This window comes from Cryptomeria japonica, chromosome 8, assembly GCF_030272615.1.
Source record: "Cryptomeria japonica chromosome 8, Sugi_1.0, whole genome shotgun sequence".
Classification (NCBI taxonomy): domain Eukaryota; kingdom Viridiplantae; phylum Streptophyta; class Pinopsida; order Cupressales; family Cupressaceae; genus Cryptomeria; species Cryptomeria japonica.
The window spans coordinates 157,613,148-157,627,754 of NC_081412.1; the positions used below are offsets into that span (position 1 = coordinate 157,613,148).

General features: G+C 34.0%; 2 protein-coding genes across 2 annotated transcripts in view; one reads left to right on the forward strand and one right to left on the reverse strand.

The window, feature by feature from the left end:
• The first annotated feature begins 3,601 nt into the window (after window positions 1-3,601).
• Window positions 3,602-11,657, forward strand: LOC131857565 (pathogenesis-related protein PR-4-like). The gene is made up of 3 exons (XM_059210240.1): window positions 3,602-3,853; window positions 3,933-4,081; window positions 11,558-11,657. Exons 1-3 carry the CDS (start codon window positions 3,602-3,604, stop codon window positions 11,655-11,657), a joined length of 501 nt encoding a protein of 166 aa, XP_059066223.1.
• Window positions 11,658-13,869: 2,212 nt separating this feature from the next.
• LOC131857566 (probable aldehyde oxidase 4) overlaps window positions 13,870-14,607 on the reverse strand; it is a 29,869-nt gene continuing 29,131 nt past the window's right edge. Inside the window, exon 3 of the mRNA XM_059210241.1 lies at window positions 13,870-14,078. Within this exon, the coding sequence (XP_059066224.1) occupies window positions 13,870-14,078 (209 nt within the window). The remainder of the gene's footprint in view (window positions 14,079-14,607) is intronic.

Consider the following 14,607-nt stretch of genomic DNA (forward strand, 5'->3'; position numbering starts at 1 on the left):
CCATCAAAGCTATTATAATGTATGCCATAGTTCTGAAAAAATTTCATTTTTATAACTTTATCTTTTGGCATCTTGGTCTATTGAATAACCATAATGTTTGGTTTACAATCTCTAAGAAAATTTGACAAAATATTCTGCTAGTGTGGACCATTGAGCCCTCTTATGTTCCAAGTCATAATCTTCATTGTTTAAAAGGGGTGTTGTTTAAGCATAGTTTAGGGATAGTTTTTTGAATCCCATCTACAATACTCTGAAGACTAGCATGCTCCATGTGCCATTTTGATGACTTTCATTCAGAACTCTTGGTATTTCTATAGTCATCCTTTATCCTATTTCTTGTAGAGACTCCAAAAGTTGCTGACTTTTTGTTTCCCTTTTCCCTTTCCACCTGTGTGAAAGGTGGATCATCCTTGATTTCTGATTCCTCCTAGATTTTATTTTCTTTACCAAAATGCTTTGGCTTTCCAGATCCTGATTTTTTAGAAGAACTAAGATTCTCCTAAAAAATAAGGGAATCTTCAAAACAAAACACAGAGATAGAAGATTCTCCATTTAATGCATTTATGCTCTGATCTCCAAAAGTAGGACGAACCACTTTAGGAGAAAGAGAAACATCAACTCTAGATGATTTTCCATCTCCAAAGTTTGGATTAGTAGTATTCACATTTTCCATTGCCCTAGGATCAACCACATCAGAGCCTTCATCCTTGTTCAAAGATGCTAACTTATTGATTATCCATGTGGAAGATTCCAAATACAAGTCTCCTATCGATCTAGGAATGTGAGCTTCTTTCAACTCCCCAGACACCTAGCCTTCCTCTTTCTCATTATGAGTATCTTCTATTGAAACATTACTAATAATGTATTTCTCCTTATCACTTCTTTGCTCATCTATATTCGAGGATGGATTCATCATATCTGGAATACCCTTCCATTACCTAGGTTTGGCTCTCCACAATTTTTGGTTCCCTTCATTTGGCTTTACCACTTTCTTCTGAATTCTAGAGGGACATTTTTTATCCCAATGGCTTGATTTTTTGTAGTTAAAACAAGCAAAAGGTAGAGTCTCAAACTCTATAGTCTACTCCCATGTTCCCAATTTTGACACAATAGCAATCAAGGTGGGAATATCCTTAGATTGAAGGATTCCAACACATATTCTGGCATACACAAGCCTTTTCTTGGTAGCAGTCATGGGATCAATGGAAAGGAGTTCCCCAAAAGAACTAGCTATCCCCTTAAACACATCTTCATTTAGATATTCCATTGGTAACCTAGGAAGATGAACCCAAATAGGGAAAACTTCAAAGGTGAAATATAAAAGACCCAACTTTAGGAACCATTTTTTTAAAGCTAAATAATCCTTACTAATAACCCAGGGTCCCCAATAGAGAGTAGCCAACATGTCCTCCTCATAGGAGAAGCCAAAAGAGAAAAACACTTTTGGTAATACAAAAACCTCCACTTGAACAATGAGACACCATTTTATTTTAACAAAAGCTCTAGCAACCTCAATATTGGGTCTAGGTCCCATGAACTTTCTAGCTAAGGAGGAACCCATAAGAGAAATGTTATAGTCAATAATAGAATTAGGCACAACAGTGGAAAACTTACCTTGCTTAGGATCTAAGAGATTGCAAATAGGAGAACGAGAGGATTTTCTAATGGGTTTCACCCCAAAAAGTGAGACCCATGATTTATGGAACTCCAACCCCAGTTTACCCTTCCTTTTTTTCTAACTTAGCAAGTGCACATGGGTCCCTAGGATTCTGAGCACATGGATCCCCATTATTTTGACCTAAAGTATTCGTTTCCACTAAGCCTACTACGTCAATCCCTCTGGGATCCTCAAGAAGTCCCTCTAGCCTATCAAGCTTATCTCTCGAGGCCCCATTTGGATCATTTTGTCCTGTTCCTGCATGTGATTCCCCTATGTTTGCCTCTAGATTAGAATCTGGTACTCCCTCCTTGCCTGTTGATTTGAATCCACCCTTCCTGCCTAATTTTACACCGCTCTACATCATTTAATTGATGTTTACTTTCTCCTCATTAGCTTATTGATTGATTTTGTTGGCTTGTTTATGAAGATGAATAGGTACCTTTTTAGGAGTAGAAGGAGAAAGTGAAAGAAAAGCAAATTGGACTAGGAGAGTAGGTAATACTTGAGTTTCCTCCCTAGATGATTATTGTGTTGGTGATGCTCTAGTACTTGATTTTCTTTATAATATTTTTTCTTCAACCACTTTGTCCACTTCATCCACAACCTACACCATATGAACCCCATATTTCTTGGTGTTATTTATCTCCAATGTTGCATTATAAGAAGTTTTAAAAATTTTTTTTTTCCAAACTACTATAGAGGATTTAGTGGGAGTCTATTACAAGCGATGTGATCATCTATATAAATTAGATGCATCAACGACCATCTAGTTATTTGAATCACTACTCTTATTCTTTATTTATTGTAAAACAATGAGAATTATCAAGTGATTACAACATTCAACAACAATTAAAAAAATTAGGAACCAAAAGACACTATAAATTGATATGGTGAAAGCATTTTGAGAAAAAACTCAACTAGAGAAAGAGGACAAGTATATTATTATTCTTCAAATGAGAGATGACAACAATAATACAGTTCACTTCACTTCTCCAACCAAACTTATAACACCTAGATACCTGCATATAACTCATACAAAACTACTACGCAATGATTAAATTTATAGAAAACTAGTGGAGGGAAAGCCATAGTGTTAACCCAAAAGAAGAGCATGAAAAACACTTGCAAAAACCCATTCCTAGGAAAATAGACAGCCATGAGACATATATAATATTGATTTCATTTGAATGGCACCCAACATAGTGCCTAACCCATAGCCATTTAAATATTTAGCTTCGTTGATGCTCTGAAACCCTTTAAATACACTTTGAATCATCCAACATATAACCTTTGACCTTCAAATATTGCGTGTTCAAAGAATAGCTTATCATATCCCAACGTACATGCCTAAAAGAGTGCATTTTATCCATCTTGACTTATTGTATACAATTTTTATCATAAATATTTTGTTTAAATAAAAGTTTTTTAATAATTTAAAATTAACTAATAATGTAAAAAAGCTTTATTAAATTTTATTAAAGATTACCAATTCTAAACTTCCGTTGCATGTCTTACACAAATAATGGTTGATTACATTAACAGAAATTGTTTCCCACACTAAAACAATGTTGAAATAGATATTACCGAACAAACATTTGTTTACAGAGAATACTCCAATCATAATTCCATTCCATTGCCGGTCTCCATGAAGAATACGAGAAATCATCTTACAAGTCATTGATGTAAAACAAGTATTCGTTTTAAACTTCACCGTCGCTCGGAGTTGGATATATCAAAATTTAAATTAATCCTTGGTCCTATTTGTCTCGCAGCCGGCTCCATAGAAGAAATAAACCAAGGGCTGCACGGCCACCGTGATAAAAAAATGGAAATAAACCTGATGCTAACGCTATAAATGCTAGGAGTCATTCTTAGAACAATATCGCCTTCCTTAACACAACAATCAGTTCATATTATTATTGTTGGGTTGAGAATATAGTCATGGCTTCCAAGGTTGTGATGTGGATTGCTCTATGCTTCTTTTTGGCTTCCATACTGTGTGTTAATGGCGAGACATTGACCACGTCCACTCCGTATGATTCTGCTGGTCGTAATTACGACCTTGATGGCCTATTTTGCGCTACAATTGACTCTAATCAAACATTAGAGTTTCGCAGTGAATACCTTTGGACTGCGTATTGTGACCAAGCCGGCCAGCCCATGGAACTTTCCCTCTGCGGCACCTGCATCCAAGTAAACTGCATCATATATATTTAGAATTTGTTAGCTTATATATATTATGCTTATTGCCTAATCATTTGAATTGTTACAGGTGACAAATGATTCGACGGATCAAAATGTGATCGTACGAATTGTGGACGAGTGCAAAAATGGAGGACTGGTTTTAGAAACTGATGCTTTTAATGCCATTGATAAGGATGGGAAAGGAAAGCATTACGGTCATATGTTTACTACCTACAAGTTCGTGGGGTGTTAGAACAATCTCAGAGCCTCAATTATGTCTGCTTCCTCAATTTGTCAGTTTTGCTTTGAATAAAAATGCTTGTGATTGTCACAAGACTTTCCTGCATAATGGATTTCCATTGTTCGACTCTTTCATAGATACCATAGGTTTTAGTTATGCACAAAAATACAAGTGCTTTTGAGAAATGGAAAGGAACTCAAGACCATGGGGAGCATACCCACGCCTTAAGTTGCGATCCACGACTGGGTGAGCTAGGGCTGAAGCCCAAACAATTGCTTTTGACTATGGTAGAATACTTTTTATATGAGAAATGAATTAACAAAGCAATTGCTCGGACAAGTGTGTTGTTTTATTTAGTGTTGAATAAAAAATATATTATTATGTTTTATTGTGAATATTAAATATCATATTCATTCTCTCAAGAGTTAATTGCTATTATACAATTGTCCTCATTTTTTCTTGCAACCAACCACTCGTATTTTTCTTTAGTTTCCATCCGTAATTTTGTTTAGATTTGTTTTATTTTTTTAATCTTGAATGGAAAGGGTTTTCAAAAGTGATGGGTATTAGGCATCGATTCTCTAAAGGCAAGACTTGACAAGGAGGATTTATTAGCATGACTTAATAACTTTCTTTTTCATATGGCCTTTTTTTTTAAGGAATTTTTCAATAATCCTGTTCTATGTTGAGGATTCAGTTAGTTTGATCAAAAGAGGAAGACAAGGATTCTTTCAAAATAATTTTATTGAATTTGACACGAAGGGTTTTTCCTTCATAAATCCTTTATGCTTTGGAGTTATCATCTTTTCTAAGTGAGGTTGATGTCTATTGACTAATGATTTAGACAAGTTTTTGTAATAGTATTGTAGAGTTTGATTGATCTATAATATTGGATATCTTTTGGATCAATTTTTTTATAGATTAGGACAATACATGTATTAGTTATTTTTATAAGGAAGCATGTCTTATGAAATCCTTGGCTACCAATAAATGATGATATCAAAATATATCCCAAAATTATTAGATGAAGGGGTAATACATCCAAGCTAGGACTGTTCAAGAGGTGAAATGAGAAAACAAATTTTTTAACTTATTCCAACAATATTGGCTCCAACATTAACTTTATATCTTCATTACTGAAAAGCTATGGGATAGCCTAAATCTTCTAAGAATAAATTGTATAGCTTTTGTCCATAAGTTGATAAATATTAAAAGATAGAAAAAAGAAGGCACAAATGTTATATATTTCTTCTTTAGATTCAACCAAAATATCATCTTCGTTTACCATGTTGGTGATTGAGTTTGTCTTCCTATTTTTGACAATAGATTGATTATAGAATCAAATGTTTTTATCTGGAAAGTTTAGCTATATGAACCTATAATTTTGTTTCTATATTAATTCTTCATTTATGACCACCTTCTTCCACTCTTCTCTAACAATAGTTTTATCTCTTTGAATATCAATGCCATTGTTTCCTTTCTCTATTTCTTCCTATAATATTTTCAATTTCTTATTTAGACTATCGTTCTTCTTGGTTATGTTTCCAAACTTGCATGTGAAATTAATTTTTGATAATCTCACCAATGTTTTAAATAATTTGTGAATTAATGATGGTTGGACAACATAAGTTCACAACTTAAGGAGTAGGGACCTTTCCTCAACTATTTAACTTAGTGTAGAAGAAGTGTATTATTTTTGAAACCATCTCTCAAGAGGGAAGAGTGGGAGATATATTGTTACTTATTTGATGTATTTTATTAATGTTTAACACACTAATAATATAAATGAATAATGAATATCATTTAATGATATATCAACCCTTTAAAAATATTTTCTTAGTACAAGCAAACTATAAGTAACACAAAGTATTTTATAATATAAATATACTAAATAAGAAAAAATTGATATTTTAAAAACATACTATATAATATTTTCACTCAATTCTCCTTAAGGGACATGGTCAAAAGTCAATTTATTAAGCATTTGGGGGACTATTGATTTTTCAATATGAACAAAATGGTTGAAACCATCTAGAAACCCAATCTCTCAGCCAAATTTCATGTTCCTTTGGTCTATTGTATGATGGAGCAAAACACTAGAATACTTGATTTCACATGGAGTTTGATTTCACTACTAAAATAACTCATTTTTGGTAGAAGAGTAATCATAATATAATTATAAATTTATAATCATGTTAAAATGGGCTTCAATTTATTTAATAGATGTTTTTGTGCTTCAACAAAGTGAAGTCAATAGACCATTTAATCCTACAACACAAATTCACTAAATAAGTTTGGGATGGTTTGTTGTCTTTCCTTCAAGTTAATTGGATCAACCTCAAAATTACAATAAGTTTAACTAAAATTTGAAGAGATAAAAATCCTTTTAAACATCATGTTATTAAAGAGCTACAAAACTATATTCCCTCTTCCTTTATTGGGGATTTGGATGGAAATAGAAAATAGGATCTTTCAAGAGGATATGAAGAACAACAAGGAGGTCCTACAAATGACCAGAAATGGGAGAAGTGAAAATATAAACTATCTAAAACATCAAGAAGCTTCTTAGCTTCCTAAAAACCTTAAATCATATATTAGATTGAATTTGGGAATCACTTGAAAAATTAATAAAATTAAAATTCCCAAGAGAATTATAAGGCAATATGTTAATTAATAAATAAAAAAAATATGGGTCAAATAAAATTTTGATGGATGCAACAAAGGAAACCTTGGAATAGTAACAATTAGGGTTATTACAAGATATGATAAATGAAAAATGATAGAAGGTTATGCTATAAGATTTGGGATTAAGACAAATAATTAAGCTTAGGATTTTTTTGTATGGTGGGTGATAAAATGAGTCCTTAAACATACCTTCCAAAAATTGATAATTGAAGGTAACTTCGAGATTATGGTTGATATCCTACACCCCTTTTTTAACCCCCCATGTAGAATAAAAAATATCGTTGAGTATAGTAGGAGGCTTCCTACCATGTCACCATAATGAAGAGTTAAACATAGATATAAGGAAGTAAATAAGTTAGTTGATTCTCTTGATAACAAATAAATACATTATTTTGAATGGAATAATTGGGAGAATGGTAGGAATATACCCTTTGCAATAAGAAATATTATAATTGATGATAGGAAATTGCCTTTAATTATCATGTTGAGAACCAATTTAATTAATTGCAAAAATATTGTGTGGAGTACTTTGGTGATATGCGTAATGATGAGCATGATGGGATGATTAATAAGAACAAAAAAAAGCACTAATTTACTAATAAGACACATTGGATGGAGCAAGACTCACAAGACATGAGAAAAGATGGAGGAAAGGTTAATAAAAAGATCAAAGATAACACTAATTTTTTTTTTGAAAATTCTCTGGGTATTATCAATATATTGATCTGAAAACCTAGAGAGAGTCCAACAACCCCATTGATGAGACTATTCCTTCTTGGCAACATAAAAATGGAATGAAAAGATGAATATGGGAAGACGTAGATTAGGTATTAGTCTATTTATCTTGCATGGAAGATAAGGATGCATTTACTAGTGGGATAATTAATTAATTACAAAATCCTTGTTAAAATTATAGCCAAAAGTGTATTTTGTTTCCTTTCTTGTCTAGGTATTGGGCTTCCTCTATTTATTATGTTTGATAAAGTATAGAAAGATGTAATGGCTGGTAAAATACTAATATTTGAGTCCACTACTTCTCTCTCCCTTAAGAAAAATGTCAAAGTATAGAATATATTTTTCAAGGGTGACATCACCTCTCTTTTTAAAGCTATGAAAGGAAAAGATGAGTATTTATTGTCTCAATTCGAATAACTAGAGGAGTTGTAGAGTCTAATTTAGTATCATAAAATTTATTGTCATAGAGGAACTCATTTTTTAGGTTATTTGCCTAATTTGGGAGGGAGAGAAGGTTCGTTAACTCAAAATGAAATATGCTTATGAAGACTTTATGATAATATTTTTTCATGGGGGTGAAAATATTAACTTCTTAGCAAGGATGATTTGCCTCCTCCCTAAGAGGTTGTGACCTACCATCTCATTAATTAGTTCACTCTTGAGGAAAGATTCACTACTATGAATAAGTATCATTTTCTATTCCTTAATCACATTAAGAATAATAGACATTTTATTTTTCCTTACATTCAATTTTGCTCCATGTATAAATGTGCTACTGAAGGAGTTTATTCTCCATTACACTAGGGGTTAATCTATGCTATCTATTTTTTTTTTGTAAACCAATCATCCTCTAAATGTGTTTCTCCTAGGAAAAAAATATAACTTTCCCTAGGGTGAAGAAATTAAAAGTAAAATTCCTTTTGCTAGGGATGTTCCCTCCTTGTCTAAAGCCATATCATTGAAGAAAAAAACTGCTTTGTTCACCTCAAAAGAAAAAAAATTATGTTTGGGAAGTGAAACTCCTCTTTTAACCGTGGATTAGGCCTAAAGACCAACTTTAATAAAGGAAAACAGGTTCTTACCCCTCCTAGAAGTAGTAAAAAGCCTAACATGGATAAAATTCCCCATGAGAGAAAAACCAATCACCTCGCCTTGCCTTATCTAGTCATTGACATTTTAAATGAGGAATGTCTTAAGAGAGGTGATAATAGGTCTAGTAGACTTTCAAATCTTACGAAAAAAACAAATGTTTCTAGCACACATGGAAAAAATGACCTTGGTGAAGGAGAGGAGGCTCATTCAAAGGATACAACTAAATAATATTACTCAATTAAAAGGACTCAAACCCTAACAAGGAAGTGAATCAGGATAGTGAAAAAAAATCTTGAGCAACCACTCAACCTAATTCATAAAGAGTCTCTCTCCTGATCCCCACCCTATGAGGATAAATCAGAGGACGTATTATAATGTCTTATTATTCTTAATGATTATGGCGATGAGGATGAGGAACAAAAAGAGAAAGGGTTATAGGAAAGGAGCATAATTCATATGTTTTAGTAGTAGATCTTGAAGACTTTATAAATAGGGTTGAAAACTTGGAAACCCTACATAATTGCATTGAATGTGAGAAGAATAGAGAAAGAATAATCAAATTGGAAAACTTAATGAACTGGTTAGTCAAAATCAACAACAATATCATGTGAACTCCTCATGTGCCATAGGTTGTCATTATTAAGCAATTATGTTAAATGTTTGGGCCTATCCCGATTTAATTAATCATAACAACAATATCATATACAAAACTATGGTTGGGTTTGTCACTATGGCAAGAAATTTTGAGAGTAAGGTGAGTGAGAATGGACAAAAGAAGATGAGTCGAGAGAAAAAGAAAGGTAAGAATTCTATGACTTACATGGTTTAGGTGGTAACTCTATAGGAAATGGCCAAGGACTAGGACTCTATCTTTTTGAGTTTTTTATGTTTTAATTGTTGTCTCCTTTTTTAAATTTTTTAATTTTTTGATTACATTGTCTTTGGAATCTATTTTCACTTTTTGATTTCTTTTAATGTTAATAGTTTCTTAGTGTATGTTGTGTTTTCTAGTTGTCTTACCCTCCAAGCCTCTTTCTTTGTGGTATTTCTTGATATTACTTTGTAATGTTTGGGGGTCCTTACCCCACTTATCTTAAGGAAAAATAATAATTTCTAATACAAATAATAAGATAAGACAACTTCAAAGAGAATATGGTTCCCTTACGAAGGATGATGATGAGATTTAAAGGATGGCTATTTCATTCTATGAAAATAAAAAAAATAATGGTCTAAATATCTTTGGTGATCCTGAAGGCTTAGTGGAGGTTATACCTAAGGTTATTACAGATTTGGTTATTCTCTATCTAAATTATAGGGTCTCCTTTTAGGAGATTAACGATGTTGTTTTTTGTTTTGGATCTTACAAGGTGTCAGGGACTGATGGGTTTCCCTTCACTTTCTTCTAGGAATTTTGTGACGTTTTAGGGATGGTTTCTTTTAATGCAACAAAGGACTTCTTCAAATCAGTACACTTCTTCAACAAGTCAATTCTAGCTATATTGCTTTGATGCCAAAATGTGACAATGTTGCACCATTAAAAGACATTAGACCTATAAGCCTTTGCAACAATTTGTATAATTTTTTCTTAAAGATAATGGTTAATAGACTCAAAAATGTCATAGATAAGATGATCTTAGAAAATCAAAATGGTTTTATTAATGGTAGACACATCATGGATTCTGTTATTACCACCCATGAATTATCTCATTCTATGGAATAGATTAAAATATCTAGTATGGTTTTTAAGATGGATATTTTGAAATCCTATGACAAGGTTTCTCGATACTTCCTCTTTGAATTTTAAAATAAGTTTGGATTCAAAGATAAATTCCACAAGATGATAGTTGAATGTGCTACTACCCCATTGATTTTGATGTTGTTTAATGGATCACCAAAAGGCTACTTTTCCTATGGTTGAGGGCTTCATCAAGGTGATCCCCTCTCTACATTCCTATTCATTGTTGTGGCGGACGTCTTAGGATGAAATATTCAGATATATAGGTATGTGGGTAGGTTAAAAGGTATTAAGGCTACTTCTAAATTGGTCCTTATCACTCAACAACAGTTTGTAGATGATACTATTATCTTTGGAAAAAGCCTATATTTTTGAAGCTAAGGGGTGGAAGAAGATTTTGAATAATTATGTTAATTTATCAGGTGAACATATAAATTATGTTAAGAGTAAAAATCTACTTTCTCTATGTGCCTCTAGCTCTTCAAAATAAAATCACAAGAATCTTGGGTTGTAGTATTTTTGATTAAGATAAAACGGGTTTTACAAGGACTCAAAACCTAGATCCAAATATAGAAATAACAAAAAATCAGCAATAAATTCCAAAACCAACAACCAACTAGAAGAAAAATAGGGGCATAACTCCATAAAGCCTTGCAAAAATAACAACACTAAAGCATCAGGCAAACCAGAAAAAAAAAAAACTAAAGCTCCTAAAAGCTCATGATTTTTCTCAATAAAGTTTTTATTAATGTCTTCTAGCTCCTCCATGATGCTCCTCATGGCACTTTTCTCTTGAATCCTGCTCCTGGTCTTGGTAGACAGGCCTATACAAGCCTAAACTTCTAGAATACTATTGAGTGGTTGAACTTGATGGATTTTCATTTTCTCATTCAAATTTTTGAGGCCTTGCGCATTGATGAGCTTAAAATATGCTCATAATTTGGATGTTATGATAAACTTTTAAATGCCTTTGCTTTTGTTATTACATGAATATTCAGACTTTGTTGAAACCTTTTTGGGATATCCTGTAGCAAGATACTTTTATATTCCTACAGCTCATTGTGTTGACTTGATTGCATTTATTGCCCCGTTGACTCCCTAAAATGACTGATATATCGTATACAGTTTTTGAATGATGAAGTGAATTTAAATGTGTGATTAATGAATAGATATCATGTATGTGCCATATGCCTTTTTCTGTTGCCTGTTACCTTTTGTTTCACAGGTTGTTGAAGAACGATCGGGTCAAGTGCAGCCGATCTCAGCCTTGCAGTAAAGTCCATTTCCTGCATGACTTCGAGGGAGCTCTGGTGAAGACTCTGTGACCGAAACCATGGGAAAGAATTTTAATGGCAGTTAATTGGGAAAGAGTGGAGCACTAGATTCTCTCTCTGGATCGGGTTGAACGCATAAATTCATTTATGAAGTTTGTTCCTTGACTCGGGGATATATTTTACTCCCACGTCTTTCTTTGATGGAGTTAGTTAGTTAGTTGCTCTCCTGTTTTTAAATAAAGCTCTCTCCTGCGCGAGAGAGAAGGGGGGAGATGATAGATAGAGTAAGATAGAATCAGAATAGTAGTTATCATGTAAGAATCAATATGATAATGAAAGACAGAATCTGTTTAACCAGAGACAGAGTTTGTTGTTAGTTTCCACATCAACAAAACAATGTATATCATTCTATTTTTATGAATAAAGCTCAATGAAGTTATGAGTTTAGCATCTGCGTAATCAGGAGATCCTTGCTAAGGGGGCCCACTTAGTAGGTATCTGTAGCTAGTTAGTTAGTTGTTCTTTCCTGTTAAAGATTCAGTTTGCTTTCATCTTTAAAGTTTTTATACAAACTCAGCTTTACATTGCTCCTGCAGCACAAGGAATCCATCACTGTGCCTGTTACTGCAGCATAAGGCCAGTTCATAGTTTTTGTTTCAGTTGTAGTTACCATGATTTCTATTTTAATCAAATTATAGTTGAGTTAAAGAGCTTTGCATTACCTTCCTATAGCGTAGGTAGAATTTCTTTCCAATATGTATTTCTACTAAAATTTGACCAAAATGAGTTCCTAGTGCATATATTTTGCTGCGGCATTTAAAGTATACGTCCCCTGGTTTGACAAGTAAATGAACGTCTACAGAGGGAGATATTGGTCACCTGATGGAATGCCCAATTCCCAGGAAAGTTTTTACTATGATTTTCATATCCTTTTGTCAATTCATGCAGATGTCGTCATCTTTCTTCACACGTACGTGCAATTATCAAAGGTACGCCATATCTTTTCTTATCGCATATTTGATTTATTTCATTCTATTCATTTACTGTTATGCATGTACCGGTCATTATTACTCGAACCTCTACCTATTCTTTACAACATGTGAGGACACATGTCATACTTTAAGTAGGGGGTGGGGTAATCCATCGTTTAAAATCTGTCTTTTCGCTGCTGCCATAACTACAAAATAATCTTTCTTTAATACTTTTCTGGTACTTTCCAAATATGCTCGCATGCCCTTCTTTATTGCATGATTTTTGATTAAGACTGCTTGTACAAAGTTTATTTTTGGAAAAAAAGAAAGAAATGTGATGACACGAAAGAAGAAAAACCAGAGCAAAAAGGGGAAACAGAGAATTTGAACCTTCAGCAAGGAATTGAGTTCAGCTAAAGGAAAACTACAAACATGGGTGGTCAATTGGTGTGACATGAGCCTGTAGCTCATGAAATGTTATTGCAAAATCCGCAAACAGTCCACGCATTCAGCCTCTGTGGGTGGTTAAATTATTTCTTGAGCTTAAATGATTTTGATGAGGAGGTTGCTGGAGAATTTTTGAGAACCCTTTCTGAAGGGGAAGCCACCGTATGGGGTCTAACGGTTGTTGCAACCGAAAATAGAATTGCTGAAGTAACTGGGCTTCCAACCGTTGGAGAAAACTTTTCTTCAGATGCTGCAGCTGCAAAGGCTGAGTTTTCAATGCCTACTGATGGACCTTTAGAAGTCTCTAAGCAGGGATGTAGGCACGTATCGTTGCCTCCTCCTTATTCAGAGTATGCTATTTACATAATCAGGTATTTGACCTGTGAAGGCCGTTTTTCCTATCTGCATTCTCATCATTTTAAATTATTGAGCCATATGAGGCATGGGTTAGTTATAAATGTTCTGAATTTCTTGTTAAAATTTTTAGAACAAAGTGCCCACGGAACTCAACAAGGGAAAGATAATTCTGTCACTCATCATGGCCTTATTAAATTACTGATTGAGCGCTCTTTGAGGGATGTCTCACCTCTCTCCTGACAATAATTTGTTGCCCAAAAGAGTTTGCAAATTCCACAGCCCCCTAGGGTACTTACCCCACGGCCTCAGAAAAAGAAGAAAGAAATTGCATCTACCAGCAAAACAGGGCAAGGGTCATCTACTCCTGTAGCATCTAGTCCTGCAGCTTTCGCACCTAAATCCTCTGCTAGGGTACAAACTAGGTCTACCACTAGGAAAGAAAAGGGAAAAACAAAGGCAGAAGGGTCCCCAAAATCTGACGCTCGTTCTCAGAAAAGGCAATGCCCTTCTCCTACAGCACCTTCCCCTACAGCTGTTTCTCCTACAGCAACACCTATTGCTCTTACTAGTTCACCGTCATCCTCTGGTAGGGCAAAGCCCTCTGAAAAAACAAGGAAGAGGAAAGCTACCGGAACACCTCCTGCAGCTGCATCAGTACCAAGAAGGGTTTCCGCAAGGAAACAATCTAAGACCTCCCCTATTTTATCGCAACCAAAGGTGATTGTAATTTCAGAAGGGTCTATTGAGTCTGAATTTAATGTTTCTCAGAATGTGTCCGAGAATGCTGCCCAAAGTTCGTTCGTTCGTTCGTTCTTGAAGAGGAACAAGTTGAGACAAAAGAAACAAGGCATGATGAGCAAGGGTTACCAAATCTTGATGATTTGGCTACTGCTGCTATGCAATTTTCAGAGGAAGCACAAACTTCTCCACCGTAGCAACAAGAATAATTTATCTTGCAGCATGAGCAAGAACAGACTGAACAATTGAATGTGCCTAGTGAAGTTGTATTCCACCCTGCAATTTGTAAAGCCATTATTGTGTATAAGAATATTTTTAATTGAGTTTCGAGAATATGTTAAAGCTAATTGGGAAATAGTTACATTGCAAACCCTGACTTTCTGATACATAGCCTAGACTGACATGCAACAAAGTCTATGGGGAATAGAAAAGAAGAAATTGAAAAAGAAAATTGAAAGTCAGAAGAAGGAAATTGCTGAGTTGAAAGC